The sequence below is a fragment of the Trachymyrmex cornetzi genome, unplaced genomic scaffold (genome assembly GCF_001594075.2).
Source record: "Trachymyrmex cornetzi isolate Tcor2-1 unplaced genomic scaffold, Tcor1.1 scaffold123, whole genome shotgun sequence".
Classification (NCBI taxonomy): domain Eukaryota; kingdom Metazoa; phylum Arthropoda; class Insecta; order Hymenoptera; family Formicidae; genus Trachymyrmex; species Trachymyrmex cornetzi.
The window spans coordinates 998,823-1,022,824 of NW_017295795.1; the positions used below are offsets into that span (position 1 = coordinate 998,823).

The 24,002-nt window shown below is 37.8% G+C and overlaps 1 protein-coding gene across 1 annotated transcript in view; it reads right to left on the reverse strand.

Moving 5' to 3' along the window:
- LOC108769823 (Down syndrome cell adhesion molecule-like protein Dscam2) overlaps positions 1 to 14,688 on the reverse strand; it is an 86,836-nt gene extending 72,148 nt beyond the window's left edge. Inside the window, exons 1-2 of the mRNA XM_018521033.1 lie at positions 14,659 to 14,688; positions 14,075 to 14,242 (exon numbers count right to left, since the gene is read on the reverse strand). Coding sequence (XP_018376535.1) covers positions 14,075 to 14,242; positions 14,659 to 14,688 — 198 coding nt within the window. The remainder of the gene's footprint in view (positions 1 to 14,074; positions 14,243 to 14,658) is intronic.
- Between the last annotated feature and the right edge of the window lie 9,314 nt (positions 14,689 to 24,002).

The window sequence follows — 24,002 nt, forward strand, 5'->3', positions numbered from 1 at the left end:
TTAAAATTTACTCATTTTGATAAAAACTAATAAAAATTTTAATGTATATGGACACTATATTGGGTCCGTCATTTTGAATTTCATACTTTTGACATAAGATTCAGTTTCAGCAACCCCAAAAGGCCCCTAACACATTTTACTTTTTAAAATTTTCAACTTATTTCACCTAATATGTTAAATCTTTCCCTTACCTTTAAGGGGTAGTTTTCATCCTTCAGAGTGAACCATTGCAGATAAAAAAAAAATACGTGTTAAATATTTTTCAAAGTTCTACAAATATGCAAAGTTTCATTAAAATCGGTAAGTGACACCTCCGTAGGTTTACTTGTCAGTACTACTATATATGTATATATAACAAATACTGACCGTTTTGGCTTAATTCAAGCCATCTTCAGCATTCTAGTATAAAAAAATCTCTTGATAAATAATTCCAGACATCTTGGTAGTCTCGTATACCATTTCCTTAATACAATTCAAGTAGTCGCAAATCAAAATAATCGAGTGCAGCAAGGGAGTCTTCCAAATTACCAAATCTGAAGTATGTAACCGCCACTTAGCTGTTAGACTAAATGCGAGCTACTGCACTCCATAATTGCACAATAAAATACAATAAATTAAATCACGATCGGCAAAAAGAATATCACAACGTCAAGCATCTTTAGCGACATATTCACTGTGTCTTTGCCGATCGTGATTTAATTTATTGTATTTTATTGCAGTTATGGAGTGCAGTAGCTCGCACTTAGTCTACAGCTAAATGACGATTACATACTTCAGATTTGGTAATCTGGGAGACTCCCTTGCTGCACTCGATTACTTTGATTTGCGACTAGTTGAATTCAAGGAAATGGTATTATACGAGACTACCAAGATGTCTGGAATTATTTATCAAGAGATTTTTTTTATACTAGACTACTAAAGATGGCTTGAATTAAGCCGAAATGTTCGGTATTTGTTATATACTATAGTAGTACTGAGAAATATATGTTGATATAATCGCTCCAATTACTGCGAATTTAGGCTCTTAATTGTCCGTTTTTTTATTTATTGTTTAATATTTATCTCAAGAGCCCAATTTTAATTATTGTTTGTTTTTATAGGACGTTAAGTGAGAAATTCGCTTCGATTATATTCATATTGAAATGGATTATTATAAAAAATGGAATAGAATATAAAATAAATATTTCTACAAAGAGAGTTTACGTGTTTTTATTTACTTTATCAAAAATATGTCATGTTATGGTTAAACCATAATTCCCAATATGTATTTCAAGTTTCTCTCTCTCTCTCTCTATCTCTCTCTCTCTTTCCATAGATATTTTCCCTGTTTAAATAAAATATTAAATATCTCAAATTTCGAACGACGCATTACTTTATAGTACATTTTAACCGTTCGTTAATATATTTTAGACTGTGAAAAATTTTGTCGACGAGTAACGCGCAAGATATCGTTTCACTCCTCATAATTTCGAAAAGTCAGCGCGACTAATAACGGTACCGGCGAACTTAGCATCGCTGACTAATTGCCGATGAAGAATGAGAAGGTAAAACCCTTAGTGCTGCCGGCGCGCGTATAAAGGGCGGAAGAAGCGTCGCGAAGGGAGCAGTCTCCGCTCCGGAATCAACGCCTATTCAGCGGCGTACGATTCTTTCCGCGCTTTCCGAAGAGCGACGAAGAGGAGGATGGACGAAAAAGTTAAGTCCGGAATATCCACGGGTGCAGAAACAGACAAAACGCGAACGACTGTGTGGTATAGCACAAAGTGAGATGGAATCAGAGAGAAGAACGAATGAATGGTATATAGATGTACCACAGATCGTGGTGGATGCAGACGAATAGGGTAGAAAAGAGAAAGGGGCGCAAAGGAGGGAAAATGAGGAGCCCTGTCTGTGGTTTGTCCGACAATGCAAACCGGCTTTCTCGTATCGCTATATTGTTTCCATTGTTTCAACGGCTCGTGCGGAGGGATTGTTAGTCATTATACGGCAACAGGGAAGTCAGAGAAGGTTCGGAAAGAGAGGGAACAGAGTTTATCCGCCTTCTAACGCCGATCATCATCGTACTTTACTTCCCATCATCGGACGTCTCGCGTGCAATTCTCCAGGGCATAACGAGTAATTTCCATCAGCGACATATTCGCAAATCCTATGCATCTCGTCTTCGTGGACGCGTGTCGCTGGGAATGAGCGACAGAATCGCTGACGCATCGAACGAGGATTTTATCAATCGTATATTTCAATTTAATATACAAATATTCGCGCGACAATTTTGTGCTATTATGGAAGATCAAAAACCAGATATCCCTACAAAGAGAATTCACTTATTGATTTACAAATTATTTCGTTAAACAAACGCCTACATTATGCATTGTTAATGTAAAGATAAAACACGATTTTATATATCATGTGATTGAATTATGAGGCATGCAATTGGCTAATAAATCACCCGCGTGTGTGCGTGATATGAAATGTTGTTCTAAAGGAGTTCAATCGCCAATAGAATTATTGAAATGTAAAACGGATAAAACCTGTAAAACGGATGGTACTAAAACGGATCGTGCAGTACTTTCCTATATGACGCGTCGTAGACCTTATCGACGAATTACAGGCATGAAATTACAGACGAATGCTTTTCCAGTAGGGATCAAAAATCGTGGCGATCGTTAGTTTTCGGCCAATTAAATTGTAAATTCAATAATTATTTCATTACAATAAATGCAGGATTGGGAAAGTTATTTTGTGAGTTACTCTTTAGGTTATCTTATATATATTTATATTATAGAAATTGAATACAAAAAGTAATACAAATGATAAAATGTAATATAAAAAATAAAATACTTTTTGTACTTAATTTTTATAATAAAAAATAATTTATTATAAATAACGTATAAAGTAAGTTTCCCAATTCGGAATAAATGTTTCTTTTCTAAAGAATTACAGTATGTTTTTATCAATAAAATTATAACACGTACAATTTATAAAAAGATTTCTTTAGTAAAATGATAAAGAGATTGTAGAAACAGTAGTGAACCTTGGAAGATCTCGGCTAATGCCATAATTGCAAATTTGATTTTGCATTCTTGAGGTATAAATTTAATCCCCGTAACAATCTCTGAATCTAACCGGCGCGTCCAGTCTGTGCAGTGGATTATTAATCGAAAGTTCTCCACTCTGCTCTACTATTACATCCCCTCTTATACCCTCTCGAGGCCTTTGAACTTGCGATCCCCACGCTTTACGATTTTACTCGGCTTTACGCTTTACCTTAAAAGACCGTAGTACGAAATGTCAATCAAAATCCTGTTATAAGATAAAAGAACGAACAGAAATGAAAGGATTTTATCTATGTGTTGAAAAATCTGATTTGTGAAAAATTTCAACTGTTTATCTCTGAAAAAACAGCACGTTGGAACTCATCATTAAGTTCTTATTATCCGACTCACAATCAGACGAAAAATTGTATGATTTCGCGATATCCTATATTTACACCCGGCAACGTATCGCGCGATGTGCCACAGCAGTGGACAAAATTGGGCAAAATTATCTTCGTTACACAGTAAGGCACACCATTCGGTACGTTAATTGCCTGCGTCAGCAGCGCTTGTCCATTTAATTGAGCCCCTGCAGTATCTGCGATCGAACGTTAATTATTTCGTATTACGGAATAGCTAATCTACGATTAGAGTGCCGGCCATTATCTTGTCTGTGCAATCTGATTTCTAGTTGAGCAGCTTATCACCGATGTTTTCGCGCGATCGCGCAACTATGCGGCGTACCAATGCGACGGTAGAAGATTAATGTATGTATGAGCCCATTTTCTCTTCCCCTCCCGTAATACTTTAGTTAAAATATAAATGCACTTCACCAAATTGATTCGTGAATGGTAGAAGGTGATGCGGTAAACCCCATGGTATGCGTTAACTGCTGAACTTTACACGATAAAGCTTCGCCATTAAATTTCGGTGCGTTTCGCGTTATCATCCGGAAATTTATCCACGTTACCGCATCAGAGATTAGCTAGTCCAACGATAATATAGATAGTCCATGTTATCATGTATCGCGGCTTGAATAATATTAACATGCTCGTATAGTCACGAATCGTTCGCGAAATTCCAGCTAGCGAAAACGGTTAGCGCACTCGAAAATTGTCGACCGCAAAACTATAATTACAACGTTACGTCGAAATGTGTTTACGGGTTATCGATACGCTGGAGGAACTCACGAAAAAAATAGCGGACTAATATTTCAGTTTGTCGATCCTCCTCGTTTTACGTCATTCCACCGGAATGCATTTCCGATTTCGCATAATTTCGATGAATTCTTTTTTTCCCGCATAAATACCGCGAGGTACATATTTTTAGAAACCTCAAAAGAAATGCACGGTATATTTTTCGGTCGGAAATTCGCTAATTCTGCGAGGTATGCGGTTTTTGTTCCGCCACGATTCTCCCCTGTGGCCGTGTGGCTTATAATGAGCGTGAAAGCTACCTTAAAACGAACATAAGTAGCGTCATTATTCGCTCGCGCCGAGCCGCGTTATTACGTTAAACGCGCTTGCATATTTGGTGCGTAAAGAAAATAATTATATCGCGATACGTTAACTTGGTTAAATACACCGCGGGCTGACCTTTCTATATTACAGAATTCCGCGTGAGCTCTTTTACAAATTTTTAAATTGTATCGCGTAAAACATAAATACCTCAAAAAACACAGTAAACACTTTTAACAGGATAAAAGCGTGCACGCGAGCGATATTATTTTCTGCCCGTAACCGTGAACGAATACTTTTGAAACGCGATCGCTAAGTTAATTAAACTACGTTCATTCCACGTTGAAATATTTTGTCATTAACTATCGCCGTTTTACCTTTGCATAAATAAATGGCTTTACGTATCCCGATTATCCACACTAGAAACAGTTTCAACTATTTATCGCGAATATCGAATGATATTATCATCGTCTATTTTTCGGCTCGGGAGATATCGATCGGAGGATATAATGAAACGAAAGTGCGCTCGACGGATTTAATTGTCGCCGCGGCCAGTCACGCTTCACGCACGAAAGCAGGTACTTCCTCTTTGCGCATTGTCAAAAGGTCAATACCTAAAATTGCTTCGCTTTCAGGTCCAATGCTTTTCATTCGTCATGCCTGCTTGTTTTATATCCACCACGTACAATTTTCCTACCCGCCACGTACATTCGTGCTCGGAGTTAAACGACGTTTTGGGCGGTCGACTGTAAAAAAAAGGAAAAAACAAGCGTACATATTAAAGCTACACGGTGCTCTGCTATAAAAAAGAAAAAGAAAAAAAAAATGTTCCAAGCGGCCATGCTGATTTTCAGTTAGCTCGCCGGGACGATAGTCTCTCTCTTTTCTCTTTCTCTCACCACAGCGACGATTTATACTTGATTTCAAGAAAATTATGGATACATGCTTATATATATGTATACAGGGCGTTTCCAAATTCGCGCCCGCGAAGTACAAGATGTGATATTTTATGCTAAAACAAACAACTTTTTCCTTTAACGAAATTGCGTTTGATAAATAATTTTTGCTCTTATTTGTTGACTTCAACCTGCTCTCCTGCAAAAATTACTTATCGGACGCAATTTTGCTAAAGGAAAAAGTTATTTTTTGTGTTAAAACAAACAACTCTTTCCTGTAGTAAAATTACATTCGATAAATAATTTTTGCGTTTACTCGTACAACTTCAACCTGCTCTCCTGCAAAAACTACTTGTCAGACGCAATTTTGCAAAAAAATTAAATTGTTTCTTTTAGCATGAAGTATCACGTTTTGTACTTCGCGGGCGCGAATTTTGAAACACTCTGTATATACAAAGGATGTCTCACGACAACCATACAATACTTTTATAGCATATTCTAGAGTAAAAAATTCTAATATAAAAATGTCGAAGCTACAATAGTTTGTGACTTGTAATTAGTTAAAGTTAACTTATAATTCAAAAAATTATTGCAGCCTTAACGTTTTCATATTAGGATTTTTAGTCTACTTTATCTCTAGAATATGCTGTGAAAATACGGTGATCGTGAGACACCTTGTATATACATACAGAGTGTATACTAAGTACGCTAAAAGATTTTAAGGGATGATTGCTCACATAAATTAAAGACGAAAACTTTATATAATCGTATGTCTGAAATGGCTTATTTTAAAGGTACAGAATATCAAAGAAAAATTTCGAAAACCACTCGAATTATTTTGATGAAACTTTGTAAATGTTTGAAGTTTTATCAAAATAACTCAAATGGTTTTCAAATTTTTGAAAAAAAACAAAATTTTTTTAAACCCTTTGGAACTAATTGTAAGCCATTTGGGACATAAGGTCATATAAAGTTTTCGTCTTAAATTTGTGTAGGCGATCGTTCCTTAAAATCTTTTAGCGTACTTTGTATACACCCTGTATATATATATATATATACGATTTATGTACAAAATGCAACTATAATTCATAACTCGTACTTCATTGCGCACATCGTTACTTACAGTATACGTACAATATATACGCACGATCGGTTCGAGAATCGGCCGAATAGCTGATTTCTTTTCAGAGTAGATGGCTCGGTAACCCGAAGCCATAAATCGGTGATACTTTACGGCGGTTGGCTAACTTACTAAACTGCCGCGGAAAGAAACTGCTCGAGACAGCCGGGATCGTAAAGTCGGCCGTTTTAAGGGAGATTTAATCTGAGCCTCCAGAGAAAAAGAGAGAGAGAGAGAGACAGAGAGAGAGAGAGAGAGAGAGAGAGAGAGAGAGAGGAGAGCAAGGGTTTAATCTAAAGCTACCGTATACGCCAAATAAAAATTCTTTTCTCCATGCATAACACGCAATAAAATTCATCTTAGCGGGATATCCGTACATTTCTCTAGTTTCCATGTAAATTATGTTAGCAAGTTTTGGCATTTGGGCAGATTGCGTTTCTTTGAGCCTGAGAATAACCTTTTTGCAGAAACTACGACTCATTGTTAGAGGTACAAGATTTGATCGACGTATCGTTATCTAAGAGTTTTCGTAATTCTGAAGCAGCAAGGATAGAGAGAATGTTCCTGGAATAGATCTTCTCACGGAGACAGGGGATCTTTGAACAATGAATTAATCCAAGGTCTGCGAGCACACAGACTTACGTACAGCAAGTTCGCAGACAATGTACATTCACAGATCGTGGCAAGAAGCCATGTTAATTTCGCCGCGACTTGACAGTCACGATTTTGCCTTCCCTCGCTCGATCTCTCACTCTATTTTCGAGTAACTCTGAATTCTCGAAATTCCTCTGCAGTATATCAGAGTCGAAGGGGAATTATTCCGGCGATTTCAAAGTGTATCTCAGTATCCGTTGATCGTAGCGAATTTCCATGCAATTTTCCCCGACACTGCATATTTTCGACACCTCCCCCCACGTCGCGTCGAAAGCAGCAAATTTTATTGAGAACATAGTTTCATTTAACACCCATCGCAACCGTTTCGACTTTCGAGATATAAAATATCCGAGCACTGTTTTACGAGCGTTCTTACAGAGGGTGCTGGTCGATTTGTTGAGAGTGTATCTCGGATAATAGTCACAGTGAAACGTCAGGAGGCATTGGCGGATCCACGGGGGCTATAACCCCCTTTAGAACCTCTTTCTAAAAAATATTTATAGCAAAATGTTATATAATATTTTTATAATAACAAAATTAGGTCAAAACGTGGTTGATATTAAAAACAAAACTCAAATAAGAGGCAATAAACCACTACGCCAATTATAATAAAGGCCTTCTGATATAGACGTGGAATATTAATTACCGAAGAATCAATTTTGTACACAGAGAAAAATTTTAATTGTACGATCTAAATTTGCGTTGGCTCGAAAAACATTACAATGAATTGTATTTAATAGCGGCTTTATAATTTTTATTATTTATTTTAACTTTGGGTTTGTATCTCGCCTTATTTGAACTGAAAATGGTCTAATTTAAGACCGAAACGTCTTTTTGCATTCTTTTTATAATATATTATTTTCGCCTCTGATAATTGGCGTAGTGGTTTATTGCCTCTTATTTGAATTTAATATTTTTATAATATTTCTGCTTAATCATAATTTTAATATTCCAAAAATATTTTTTAATTTAAGAACCTTCTAGATATAAAAAACATAGATCTCATTATATCATTTTTTTTGTGATCATATATAATTTCAAATAAGACATTTTATGAATTATAATATATTTAAATAATATCTTTTTAATATAATAGTAAAACTTAATAATTAAATAATAATTAAATATTTTATCTTTTCATATTTGACTTTAAAAAACTTTCGCTTGGTCATCAGTGTCAACTGTCAGTCAGTGACATTCCTCTTGACAAAATTCTGGATCCAACAATGTCAGGAGAGTCTCTGCGCGACGTGTGTCGGGTTTCTCTCCCGTCTTCAACGATGATTTAATACAAAGCTTATAAATACTATCTTGGAGGGATAGTTGAGACTCGCGAGGGAACCGCAGTGCGGTTAACGCTATGCGTGTAGAGATCCGGAGCGACTATACGCGTATACATAAAGCCGGAGCCAGCCAACCAGCCAACTACGGCGGAACTGCGAGCGAGAAACAGGAAGAGAAAGAGCGAGAGAGTGGAGAGAGAGAGAGAGAGAGAGAGAGAGAGAGTACGAGAGCATGTGAGTGTGTATGTGACAGGCAGAAAGAGAGGGACAACGCACTAACAGGACACACCGGTACAAAGACCGAAATGCAAATACGTATTCTGTGTACTTAGGAAGCGGTAGCCCCAGTGAGCCTCATGCATAGAGATTGTACGTTGTCCGTGTAAAATCGACCCACGGCCACGCCGGCCTTCAACCCCTGTCTCTCACCCTCTCGCACATCCCTTTGCCGTTCTCTCTCGCTTCTCTCTGCTCTCCGTTCTGTTAACGTACGTTGACTCAGTGCTAGTGAATTCGCTGAATTATCGACCTTCTTTATTCGATCTTTGAAGTGTCGCCCGGTACCTTTCAACGCGAGGTCGAGCAAAATAGTCTCGAAAAGCGTCTCGGAAATATAATTTCCCGTTAATTGCCCCGCGGATAACGACACACACACACACACGCGGAAAAGCGAAGCCTTCTAAATCGGATGTGTTATCGAGTTCCGCGCAAATCAGAATGAATTTTATACCGTCGAGTTTGTAGCGACGCAGAGCGTTCGTCGTGCATCGGTCCCGCAAACAAAACAAACCGTACCGCGCCGCACCGGGCCTGCGCCGGATAGGTATCAAACGGATTAATTCATCGCGAACGATAAAGTCCGGCGTTTAAAATTTAAATTTAATTGCCCGTTACCACTTTCATCGCGCGGGATGCGTCGCGCGCGCTCGCTCGCGGGTCGGGCGGTGAGTGCGCGATTAAGTACCACTCATATTTCTCATGAATAATTCAGGAATCACATTACTGGCGGTAACGTATCGAAGACGGTTAAGGCACTACCAACCAACCCGTGGCCGTGCGGTGTACTCGCTCCAATGTATTCGGCTACTTGACGAACGTAATCAAAAAAGTTCACGTCCTATTTTGCAAGCCGGCGAACGTCGCGCTATTTGCGAAAAATAAAACTAGAACGAAAGTTCCAGCAGCGACGAGCTAATCGGTCACGAAGCGTCTGCCTGCGAGCGACGAATTCCATCATTTCTCGAATTTTATTACATTCACGGTGAAATATTGAACTAATTTTTTCGAAATAATAAAAGTAGAATAAAAAGCGAGAAAATCACAATGATAACAAAAGTTACTCTTTAATGTTTACAGGATAGAAAACCACCGTAGTGGCTGTATGAAACAGTATCATTTTGAAGGATACAATAAAATAATAAATTACAACAAATCTTAAAGAAAGAAACTGTGAGAAATAATCCCGCCCCCTGAGGATTAGACGTACCAATGTTTCTTAGTCACTAAAAGGACCAAGCAAATAATCAATATAAAGAATGTATATATAATTATTAAAAAATCACAAATTTCAGACTTTTACCTTTTACACAAGAAATAGTTGTAATTTGAAAAATAGAAACAATAGAGTCAATAATGATCGATTTGGTACTTCTAGTATTAAACCATCGATTATTGTTAGATAAAAGGGTATGTAGATTTGTCATGTTAAATTAGACACGATAGCATCGTGTGTTATTTACGTTAGTTCGCTTGTTAAATAAAGCACAAAATTTACGAGACGGCAAGTAACTCGCGCCAACGCGATGCGAATGCACAATGTTGCGCAAGCACGACAGGAAAGAAATATTACGGGGAATAATTTGAAATACGGAGTTTGTTGACGTTCAATTACCTCTTAAAGTTTATAAAAGAATATGGAGGAAGCGCAGAGGGGATAAAGAAGATAAAAGCCGCGCGAAGGAGGAGACGACGTCGTATCCGGAGCGCTGCACTGCGCGTCTTTTGCATGCTTTTATCTCGTTTACGCATCTACTATCCAGAGGGGATGGCTTGAGCCGAACCGCCGCCATAATGACGGCATTCTTGTCTATCACGATGTTCCCCTTCTTGCGATGTAAATGTCCATTTACCGTCGCGACGGAAACGGAAACCTCGCATTCCTTGCGCCTACAGGAGCTTTCTGCTTGAATACCTCTCCATCCTAATCCTATCACACGCCATGATCGACCGCCGTCCTTAAGAGGAAAATCGTATTAGCGAAAATGAGCGCGGGTATAATTTCATTTATTTCAATTATATTTGCTTTTAAGTACGCACGCCAGTGCATTCAAGTGAGGAAGTACGGAGTCTCTCTGTACGGACCAAGAATCAAAGTCAGGGCCGGCTCGACCGCGATGTAGATAGACGCGTCACTGCGAGAGATCGAAATTGATAAACGAGGAGAACTTTATTTGCACAAATATCAATTAACATGAAAATACATAATAATCAAATTATAATAATTTTAACTTTGTTCATCGTACCATCTTTCTGCTTTTTGCTTATTCTAAAAATATACAAATTTTTATAAAATATAAAGATATAATTTCACATCCTTAAGAGGCTCATAAGAACGTTCATTATATACTTTAATTAAATGAATTAATGAAAAATCTACAATATATATTAACTCCATTGTGATTAACAACTTTTTAAACAATTATCATTAATGTATGTTTAAACTTGAGTAGATAACAGATTTGCAGAAAAAAGCTGAAAATTTTGATATATTTTACTATTATAACTGCTATTATAACGTTTAACCGCTCTCAGAAAATTCTAACGCCGGCCCTGATCAGAGATACCGTGAAAATGTCGAGTATTACGGAGCTTGTACACAGAGAAGAAAATTACGTTCCATGTTCCCAGTACTATTAGAGCAAACATATTCTACGGGTCCGTCTCTCTCAGATACGTTCGATTACGGTAAACAGTTTTTCGCGAATGGGGAAAGCATGATGGAAATACATCGGAAAAACCAACACGTGAATTATTAGAATTTTTTAACAATAAACAGTAAAAATATTAAAACTGCAAAAATCGTCAAATGTATGGAGCAATGAATCCTTTTATACGTCTGCAAGAAAAATGAATAAAAAGACATATAAAAGGTATAAAGTAGCTAAATATAAAAGCAGCAATTAAAGATAATAATCTTATTTTAACACCATTGTATATGCTAAATGTAATAAATAGTAATTAAGAATTAGACAATTAATATGTACATTCTGTGGAAAGATTTATAATTCTCTCTTTCTTTCTTTTCACTGAGCAGAGTTACTCTCTGTATAATTGATCATAATTTTGTGTAAGCGAAAGAACACAATGAGATTTTCGCGTTTCCGCCACGTCATAATCCGACTCTTATTCCATTGTGGAAGCGCACTGATAAACGCTACGGAAATGTCGGCCACTATTAACATTTCGGCGAAACTTTTTCTGCGATGCTTGACAGGCTGCCAACGCGCGTTTCGCATGACAGTGATTTGCTTTGTGGTTCACGTCGAATGAATTTGTGGTACCCGTTGCCGCAGGCGTGTGCGGTTTCATATAATTACGCACTTAATTGCTTATATTGCGAGGACGCACTGATGACGGAACCATCATCTCTCAAACCACGTTGTATGTATTAGTTGCCATTCGCAAATTGATACGACGCTTCTATATTCTATTACAGCAAGTGCGCGTTGCATTACTGCTGCGTTATAAAGACAATATGTAATTACATTCATTTGTTTATCGTCAAGTCAATCAAGTATTCGATGATACAGTATAGTAGTTGAATTTACTTAAAATTTTGTAACGAGCTAATTTAATCATATAAACGTATCTTTAAACTTGTTCCTATATTTGCGAAAATCATTGGATGTGCGTTGTATTCACGTGTTAAATATCTATATATAAGAGCCAATAATAAATTACCATGAGAGTTATCTCCACATGCAATTACGATCGGTATAATTATAACCGCTGCCATTGTCCTCGTCATGGAACGCTGATCATTCGCGAACGATATGTGGCATATGTGCGTATTTCAGAGAGACAATTATTTCTGTTTTGCGCTGATATCGAGAATCACAGTCATGAAAAAATATCGCCAACAAAAGAATACTTTATTTGACATCAACCCTAACGAGAAAAAGAAAGAGAGAGAAAAAGGAGAAAGAGAAAGAAACCCAGGAAAATAAAGATAGATCTAAAAGTAAGACATAAAAACATAGAAGCCCTAGCCAGGAGTTCGTTCATTCGGCGGGACGCAATTTCGATTCCCTGAAAGCTCCTCTGCTTGCTCGGTGAAGCTTTCGAGGGAACCAGTGGATGGGGGTTCTACCGTTCCGTGGACTAAAGTTTCTCGAGGAGTCTTACGTGGCAGAGCCGACAGGTGGATAGAGGCTTCTTTCCTGGCATACCAATTACGAGGGTGGAACAAGTAATTGTTTGTCCGTACCTTACATCGAAGCGTGAAGGGTATATAGACTGATACCCGCGGACGCGGTAGTCGACGACGGTGATAGTAGTGGTGACGTTGCCGATGGTGGTCGTAGCGAAGAGGTAGTTAGGTCGGGAATAGTGCTGCGGCAGTAAGGTTGATTGTAGAGAGCGAGAGGTAGAAGGAAAGACAGAAAGAGGACGTGAGAGTAGGAAAGGGTGAGAGGGTGGCGCGCCACCGCTGAGCGACGAAGCTGCACGTCGGGGTGAAACAGAGACGGAGCCATCTCTCCCGTTCCTTCGCCCCGTCGACTAATGAGACCGCGTGGTTACATCAGAGGCCGGGGACAAATTGAAACGTACGAGCCTAGAGGGGCCATGGAACAGAGAGAGCGACCTCCTAATGCGTGACTATGGAACCACCCACACCACCGACAGCCCGTTAACACCGTTTCTGCCGCCACGTCGTGTCGCTGTTCTGCCCGGGAACCGGCAATTCTTGAATTTTATTTCGTTACCCATGAGAGAGAGGGAGAGAGAGGGAGAGCTCGACGAACACGAGAGAAATACGGACGCGGATGACATCCGACGTTCACGCGAAGAATCTTCTTCTTCGCGAAAATTATTACGCAATGTTGAGGAAGTTGACTTACGCCTGATGTTACTGGAGTTTGCTTTGACGTGAGAATGGAGAAAAAGGATGAGAGAGCCATTAGTTACTTTCCCGTATTATTTTCTTCCTTTTCTCTTATTATGCGGTCCACGATATTCCAGAGTTTCTCAAGAACAAACTGTTAACATAATTCACTCAATGAAACAGCCGCTTTTACGATCGACGTTTCTTTTCTACGAGCAATACCGTGCGTGCGCTACTTCGGGGCCAGGTTCCTCAGAGGGTCGGCACGAAGGCCGTAAACATGATACTCTCAATGTGCCTCCCAACGGACATCCCTTTGATACGGTCGAGTAATTATTCTTCGTACGTGCGCGGCATTAGCTGTCCACGCGCGTATCGAAACTGGAAACTTACATCTCAAGTTGGAGACCCTGGCGTTCTCCACTTTGCGGAAGATGAAGATATACGGATGGCAATTCGTGAAGTTCGATTATCGACGAGAGAGAACACGATATCACCACGACTCCGCACACGAGTGCGACATCGTACTTCGGGGAGGGTCTCGGAAGCCGCTACATAGGCAATAAAGCCAGGCCAGACTAGAGCTTGAGCAGGTAGTAGATTACGGGAGCGGCAAGTACGACAGTACGGCAATGGCGGTGGTGGTGGTGGTGGTGGTGGTGGTGGTGGTTGCGGTGGCGATGGTGGTAGAGCTCGCTGATGCCGGCGTACGCGTTTGGAAACGCGCTCGCGAGAGCGAGGGCGAGGGCGAGAGAAACGTGAGGGAGTCGAATAGACGCCCGTCGGGCGAGGAGGGTAGGAGAGAAACGAGAATGGATGCGGCGGCAGTCTAGCATGCAAAATGCTGCGTCGACGTTATCACACCGCCAGAGATTAAGGGGCTGACGCGGTGGATATCGGATAGCGGCGGTGGAGGCGGGTAGGAGATGGTGGGTCTTCGGTGTTCTTATTCTTCGTACTCTGTCGAGTTTTACTTGGCAGACATCCCGCGCGATACCGTCCTTATTGTTCTCTCGTATACGCCATACCCTCGTTACGCGCCGCTGGTGCAACGCGCTCCCTGTGCCCGCTCTATTCTATCCGCTTTCTTCCACCTACTTCCTCCACTTCACCTTCACCTTTTTCTTTACTCCTCCGCGCATCTTTTACATCTTTCCGCGTCGCCGCGTCGCATAACCTGCTGCCGGCATTTTCACCTCGCGTTAAATTGTTAACCACCGGAGATAATCAATCTTACGCTTGGCGACACGCACCACGTACGTAATTCGTCCGCGTTCACCTTCCCACTTGTCCTACATTTCCTGATGCCACGTTTAACTTCGATTGGCGTGTATCCGATACCGACGGTAATACCTGTCACGTCTTCCTTTCTTATCTCGCTCGGCTAAGCCATTACGGCAAATGCCTTCCAATTTTTGTTTCTTTCCGTTCAATTACCTAGGTGAACGACGAGATAAAAGAGAAGGAGAGAAATTGTGGCTTAAAGAAGACCCACGGCACTTACGCATGTTTTAGGTTCTTAAGGGGATCGGCGGAAGCCACAGTGGAGATCTCTATCGAAGACGCATTTCTCTTGTCTCAAATTACGGATAAAATATTGAAACAATCGCAATGTAATTGCGATATCCGTAATCAGGAAAGTCGCTTGAAAGCACAAAACGTTTCTTTTTGAAGAAGTAAAATAAATAAACATTCATTTTCATCTCTCATTCGGTACTATAGTACAATTAAAATACAGATAATTTTATTTATTATAATGTTTTAAGAACCAAATTGCACAATGCTGCTCTGGTCGCGCTTTCATAGCTTCATAAAAAAGAAACTGAAAAGTCTCATGACGCAATAGTATTTCTAGAAGATAAAATATCAGTGCAAGGCATGTATCTGCACCATGAGTAAGGAACAATTTTAGTTACTATAATACTTTTAAGAGCTAAATTGCAGAATCCGGCTTTCTAGAAGGCTTCGTAGCTTCGTAAAATATCAGCCAAAAAAATTTCAGGTAAAATATTTCTTATATAAGACAATATATGGTAGAGAGCAGATCTGCAACATAAATGAGGTGTAAATAAGTTTTCTCGCCACTTCTGCCAGCCCTTAACTCTTTCAGACTTGATATTATAGAAATCATGTTAAAAAATTTTTTTAATTCAATTTATGCACACTTTGATAAGCAATTCATATTAAACAATTAGATAATATTTTTTCAAAATTTTGACTATTTTTCCAACATATTTATGTACATCAGATCTCAGGTGATGTCGATAGAATTAAATAGTTTTAACGAATAATGTCTTCAAACGTAATGTGTACATTACAATGCAGAGTCTAAAGGGGTTAACAGTGAACGATTCACGCTATCCTATCTTCGATACGTCTTCGTTCTTCCTGCTCGTCTGTTAACTTTTCTATATCTTTCGTTTAACTCCGTGAAAATTTTAGTTGGCAAATATCCAGCCAGCTACCTGCAGTGTCGTTATTGTTCGCCATCTTTCCGTCACGTTTTATTACTGCCTGGTGCGGTACTACCGTCGCTGTCGCCGCTACCAGAACCCGCCACCCGGGGTCTTTCTTATTTTCCTCCTCGTCATTCCGTACCTCGTTCAGGTTACTCCCTCGGGCGCAACGTCTTTTAACAAAGCTGCCGTTGCAGAGACGTAGCTGCTGCGCGATACATGTTAAGCCGTTCAACTGGAATTTATTTACGCAACCGCTTTTCGCAGCGCGCGAGCTAACTCCGTTGCTTTGTTCGTTCCCTCGTGGACGCACAATTCTCAATCTTCATTTGCGCTTCGAGTTTACTTTATCAATTTCTTCACATGGTCAAATATAATTCTTGAGATAATTTTAAAGTTTTTCAAATTCTTATGGCAGAACATTCGTCGATTTAATGTTATCTTTTTATCTACTTTGTTTTATTGTCTTAACACATTAAAAAACATTTCTTATATTCATTAATAAAAACGCATACATTACTACAAAATTAAAGAAAGATATTTCATCATATAAAAGATATCATTATTAGAAAGTCAAAAATAAAATTCTATCTTTTGCATAAGAAATTAAATATTTCTAAAAGAAAGAAACATTATTGCTTCTTTTAATATTAAGACTTTCTTGTTTACTCATTATTTCAGATTGTAATGTCGGAAATGGGAAAACTATACAATAAAAATTTTTACAAATTATATTTTAATAAAAATTTATTTTTCAATAAAATAACACATATTTACAATCGATAGAATAGATTTATAAATTATATTCAAAATTATCTTTTTGTTTCGGAGAAAAATTAAATTATATTTATGTGTATATATATTATTAATTTGATGATCATAGCTGTAAACATAGTTTATTTCGTTTCTGATTATGCATAATTCATTTTCAGATATATTATTATTTAATGAAACAAAGGAACAGTTTTTAATACATTTTACAAGTTGATTCTATCGATTGCACAAGTATTGTTTTATTGAAACATATTTCTATATTTTACAAGAATTTTTAATGAGTAAATAGAAGCCCTTACATGTATATAATAAAATGATAAATAAATAAAATTTATCTGGAATATATTGGCGTTTAATCGAATTGCTATTAAATTAATTATGAGAACTTATGATAGACTCGTATTAATTCTTGGAATAATTTATAGCGACAGAGAGATTGTGGCATACTTCTACTTCATAAACTTTGTGACGCGTTTGACTGATTTGAGATTGTCGCATTACCGCGTATTAACTATGATCTCGACTGCTGCATGGAGAACTATAGGAAGTTTCGCCTCATCGCAGTCGGTCTGACTGCCTCATCGACTCAAACTACTGCAAGGACATGCGTCAGAAGTGTGCGATATGCACGACAGTCACGTAGGGAATTGAACGTTCCGAGACGACATCCTCGTACCGGAGGACGATTCAGCAGGAACGTTGGAAAATTTCGCTCGCTTGCAGAAAACGCGAAACTAAACGAAGCACAGATAAACGACGTATCTCGCGCGCTCGCATAGACGTACCTTTCTTAATCATCTGTACGTACAAAACGTCTATATCGAGCACGATATATTGTTGCAACGGATTTCGTTAACGTCGCCAAATCTATTCTGCAACAATTAATTCAGATACGAAGTTACATGCGCACGAAATCTGGACGACGACGAAGAAAAAAATGCATATTATTTAAAATTCATTTCGGAGAGTTGACGTTCCGCGGAGACGTTTAATCTCGACCGGTCGACGAACCGACTCAGCGAAAGCCTCATTGAGAAACCATGAAGCGAGCATGGAGGACGAAACCACCACCCGCGAAGACGTCTATATCGTAAGAAGACGGCACCGTAGAAAAACATGGCAACCCTGCGCCAGTGCGCTTGAGCTTACAACAAGAAAGGCGTCTTCTTTTTTCTTTCTTTGACGTGTGCTCCTCATTTATTCCCATGGTGCAGAGTAGGAAATAGCGGAGAGGAGAAAGAAAGGAGAGAAGATCAAGCCAGCGAGCATGCAGCAAGAAAGAGGATGCCGAGGGAAGAAATAAAAGACGGAATATGAGAGGGCAACGGCGGAGATGGGGCTAGAGGAGGAAAGAGGAACGCAGGAAAAGAAAAGAGAAGCGTAACGCTCTGGATGGGGTGCACTCGTTATAGGCCGCGGTGCACCAGCGAAAAGACGAAGAAACGAAAGGCTCTGGTGGAAACGAGCGCTGAAACGAGCAGCGGGTCGAAGTCGCGATGGCGGGGGAGAGGGTAGATGCAGAAGAATGAGACCGGCAAGGCTCCACCAGGGGTGGTCTCAGTCGCGGCCTGATGATAGGGTTGTATTGTGGTGGTACGACGGCGGTGACCCGGAGTCGACGAGTGTTTGCAAGCTTCTCTAAGTTCGCCACTCCGTCTCGCGCTCATTCTTCTCTTACTCCAAGCTTCTTCTTTATCTATCTTCTATCTACTTCGTCTTTATTCCGGGCTTGGCGGCTCCTCGCGGGCTCCGCTTTCGCGGGATCCTTAAACTAAATACTGCCGATGACAGCCGCGCGCTTCCACGGTTGGCATCAGCGAGAAAAAGAAGCGGAGGAGAGATATCTGTATTACAGCAACTACGACTTTACGTCCTTTCTTTCCTCTTTTTACTCCTTATTCTTTTATCCTTCTAGTTTTCTTTTATTTTTTTGTATAGGCTTTTCTGCGTAATGCGAAATACTAGCTATCAGCTTTCACAGCGTAAAAGTTGAGAATGGATGAATTGGAGCGAGTTGGACTTACCGGCGATGCTCACAAAAATACAGAGAAATGATGATTACTTAATATATTATGATTTTGTTCTCCTTAAATTTTATTTTTTAACTCTTTATCTATTAATCAAATAATATGTATATAGATTTCTAAAAATTTATACAGAATGAGTTACTAATGTTTTAAAATTTTGTGAGCGTGTTCCTAGATAAAAAGAAAAAATAAATGTTTCCATGATTACTACTATGCTTTGTTATTGAAATAATGGACACAAATAGATTTGAATGAGTATCGTATCACATTCTTATTTCTTGTATATGTGGAAAATGATGGAGCATTTCTTATAAATACAAAGAAGTCCATCTGGAAATTTTAAATAAAACCATTGGTTGATACTGTATTTGTATCCATTATTACAATAACAAAACATTTATGACTTACAATAATGTTTATAGAAACATTTATTCGTTTTTTTTATCCAGGAACACGCTCACAAAATTTCAAAATATTATACTTACTTATGACTTATGCTGGGTATATGTAAATCTAGCTTTATACATTTATCATACAGCTCAATATTTTACATACACATAACCACCCATATATGTAATCTGTTTTGCGCAGCATAGAGCGAAATTAAAAAACTTGAAATCGCGGATGCTAAAAAGTTCATTGAACGCGAAATTTAATTAAACCGGCTGTCACCATGAAAGGGGAGGGAAAGGGAGGGTCCTCATCGCTTCGTGCGTTCTATTTTAACGGATGAATTTAGCGTAAATCGGAGCACCGGAGGTGGTATTGAGAATGACGGCAGAGCTATAACAACAGTAATGACTATGGCATACACAGCGTGCCACAGCTTAAACCCAACGGTTCATAATTGCTTTCCGATTAGATACCGTTGCGATAGCGTTATTTTCAATTCCATGTTGCGCTCCGCGGCAGCAAGCAGCGCGTATCGACAGGTATACATATACCGAGGCAAATTCAACAGGCGGCCGTGTGCGCCGGTCTTTGTACACTTTTCCGATTAATAGAAAAGAGGGAGAACTGGAATGGCTGACCGCACGCGGCGACTATCCACTGGCCAATCCCCTCGACGTGATACTCGACATTTCGCTTTCTTGAAACCGTTTGGCTTTTGCGATCGATTAAAATCGATTATTAAGATTATCCGCTGCCTGTGATTTTCAAGCCAAGAAAGTTTTGAAACCTTTAAAGTTTAAAAAACTCCTTATCCTCTTTGCAACCTTAATTCTTTCGTGTTATGCAAACGAATTGATTCATTACTTTTGTGGCTAATTATACACTTTAAAATAATTCTACATTTTAATAAATATTTCTTCAAATAGTTCTAAATAAACATATTTACTAAATATAAATATATATAAATATAAATATAAATGTCCCTGTAGTCTAAAGATTTAGGACGCTCGCACGGAATGCAAGAGATCCGAGTTCGACTCTCGGCCGAGGTAATATTTTTCGCAATAAGAATTAATTATTTACAGATTTTAATATGTCATTCAATATTATTAAGATCGTTTCAAAGATGTGAATAAGCATCAAAAATTTGTTAAATTGCTATCCAATTTAACTCATAATATTACTGTGGTAGTTTAGTAGAGTTAGCGTTTTAAGACTGAAAAATCATTTCGTCGGTGGTTCTAAGGACTACATACGTAGTATATAAATTTATACAGGAATCATACAAGCATTTAAGATCCAGCTAGACCGTTTAAGACTTTGATTTCTATAGTTTGTGTTAACACATATACGGTCCTATAAGATATTATATTAAATATATATTTATTTGATACAAAAATCATTTGATTTAACTATTATTTTTTTATTGAGAAAATATTTATTTACCATAAGTACATGTTTACTTAATACTATTCAAAGAAATACGTATTAAGATTTAGTGAATTTTTTTTCAGTATAGCGATCAATGACCGTTAAAATTAATTGTTACGACAGGAATTTTGTTCATTGCAGATCTGTGTTATTAGTGTTTAAAATTAGAGTTTTTTCAAAAACTCCATCCTACCTACGTGAACGTCTTAATCGTTACAATTAAGAATTTAATTCTGCCTTATCATCAATTGTACATTTTTATTTTTTATTATCCTATCCTGTTCATACATCTAAATATCAGGCTGCTTTCTTCTACGTCATAGTAAAATACTTTAACTCATTACCTAGTGACATTAGCTCTTCTTTACCTATTTTATTTTTTAAAACGACTGCTTCTTTCTTCATTGCTTCACATTTTTTAATCTTTACCATGTCTACAATCATTTTCTTGTCTCTTTTATTTTCTCAACATTTATGCATTCATTATACGTGTAATCGTGATGTCTTCATGCTGATGCATTTTAATCCTATATTTTTATCTTCCTGTCATTTTATATTTGTATCTCTTTTACTATGTGTATTAAGATGTGCTTGTTAGCATTATTATTAAATTGACGAGCAATGTAATTTGTGATGTTATTTCAAACTTCAGTTTATGATTGCGTTTTAAGTCAAACAAATAAAAATTGACGTGCAGTTTATAAAACTGAATAATGTATTTGCAAATTTGCATAAACATTATCAAGCATCAGATCCATTTTGAAAATAGAAATCTCTTATTTGATTTATTTAATTTAAATTTCATTTATAATGTTGGATTAATATTTAGCCTCGCGTGAACAGTAATACTAATGCTTCACTTTTTGAAGACCATCCGTTATAAAGTTTGTTCTTATTTATTTGCTATTTTTCGCACTTCAATAAAACTATTATTAATATTATCATTAATTCAATTGCATGTTTTTTTTTTAATTATTATGCTGTCAATGATCGCACGTATGAATGGATTAATAAAATTGAATAAAAAATACCATTTATCCAGACAATAAAGGAATTTTTGCGCTATTTTTTAGTCCACTATAAATTTTTGACTACGAAATGCCATGACATAGCGACTCAGAGTTTAAAATCATTGCCCGCCGTTACGTGCAAACATTTACGGCATCCCGAAAGGCACGTCTTGTTCTGCAGTCCGAGGGAAGCGATAAATTGACCCGTGTAGGCGACGGTTTGGCGCATTCCGTGTCGTAGATCCATTGTGGTCCGAAGGATTACTCAGTGGTTGAATGGATAGTGACCGGACGTTCGCGAACTACTCTCGTAGGTGCACCATTAATTATGCTCCGTAATTAAACATTGTGTCGAATTATATTTCTTAGCCAGTGACGTGATGGGAAGGAAAGGATGGATTGGGTGCCGCCTCTTTGTGTCGATATAGCTTATAATCTTATCCGCGCAGCAGCTAATTTAATGTACGTTACGTAAAAGTTTCGCCGAGAAACTAAACGCGGCTCTTGAGCTTATTCACGGATTGACGGATTAAACTTCGCCCAGGGAATCCGCTTCTTCAAAAAGATCTTTTGTGGCGCGCCACTTTGATATAGTTTGAGGTAAAGCTATGTATCTGCTCGTTACGAGGAAGAGAACAGCCATTTTCGCCATTTTCGAAGGATTCTCAAATATCGAAATCCCATTATTTACCCCTTCTCCTTTAGAGAAACGTCGGATAATTCTGAGTAATGTTCAAGTTGAGTTTAAAAAGCTAAACCTCCGCGATCCGACCCCGAGACTTTTCGCTCAGTTATCTCAACAGAGAGAGAGATGGCAAAAGTGTATCTCTACAATATTTATCAAGTATAGGTCAGAAAAGCGGCACGTCGTGGATTATTAGCAAGGAGCACGCTCTCCACTATCTCACATTCTCTACCAGACTCTCTACGTGGCTACTGAATAAACACTCTGATTTATGCGACAGCGTGCTCCCGATCAAGATAAACCAGTATATCAAGAAGGGACAGATCAAAGGGAAATTTTGATAAAATTCCAGTTCGAAAGATTCACTCCTTATTGCATCCTCAACTTTTTCCAATACTTTTTTCATCTAAAATATTATATATGCTAAGTTATGCATAGTATTATAATAAGCAGCTAGTTTTACTGAAATATCTAAAAATTTAGCTGGATCTGAAAGTAATTTTATTTGGATCATTAAAATAATTATGTAGAACGCTTAAACTGGTTGCTAAAATATTATACTTAATGTTACACTAAGAAAAGATACTAAATTTTAATTAATATTTATTTGAATAGTGTTAATTAAACATTTATTTATGATAAATAAATATTTACTGAATAAAAAATGATTGTAAAATTAAATTAATGGTTTGATATCAAATAAATATATATATATCTTTATATGTAGTAAATATTTAGTTGGTACTGTATAAACAAATTATTAAAATTTAGAATATTTTATATTTAGTATATTTTAGTATACTATATGCTACCTAACTAAGTTTTCAAATACTTCATTTTGTGTATAAATACTTTAACATTTGGACAAGTTTCATCTTTAAGGTTTTTATTATAGATAGTACAATATACGAAATATTCATCATTAAATCAAAAAAGGAAGGCGAATCAAAAGAATGGCGACTAAAATTTCGACAAAATTCCAATCCGGAGGATTCATCATTACTTTCTAGACTTTCTTCTACATTTCTTTCTTTTTCATCCAAAATATTATTACATTAAGTTATGACGTTTCATTTTTAAGCCTGAATATTTTAAGCTCTTGATCTTTCATGTTTCTATTGTAGAATGCAAGGAAATATTTCGCGAAAATTGATCATTGCAGGGAATTTTGAAAATTCGTGATATGTAACTCGCAGATGGAACGTATAACTCGACAAGAAGCGCTTCCGGGATGTATGTGTATGTATATAATATATAAATTTAACACGGCATAAATTTTCTCATGCAGCGCTCTGCGCGAAATACGATACCTATATGCGCTATATATGACGGTACCTGTCTCGCCTCTCTGTCTTTCCCCATATTCCAAGAAATAATAAAATTTTCTTCTCGCTTATTCTCCGTTGGAAAAATTGATATTGACAAAAATTGCGCAATCGAGCATCAATCGCTAAAATATTTTTACGTTAACAATAATAAAAGCATAAAATTATTGAATATACCTTATTCGCGATAACATAATTGATTATTTGCGTCTGCCAATTATTACTCGACAACCAACGGCACTTGACCGATTAGCACCGTTAGACACTACTCTCTATAGGCGATGCATTACAGAAGTGCTCTTTACTCTCTCTCTCTCTCTCTCTCTCTCTCTCTCTCTCTCTCTCTCTCTCTCTC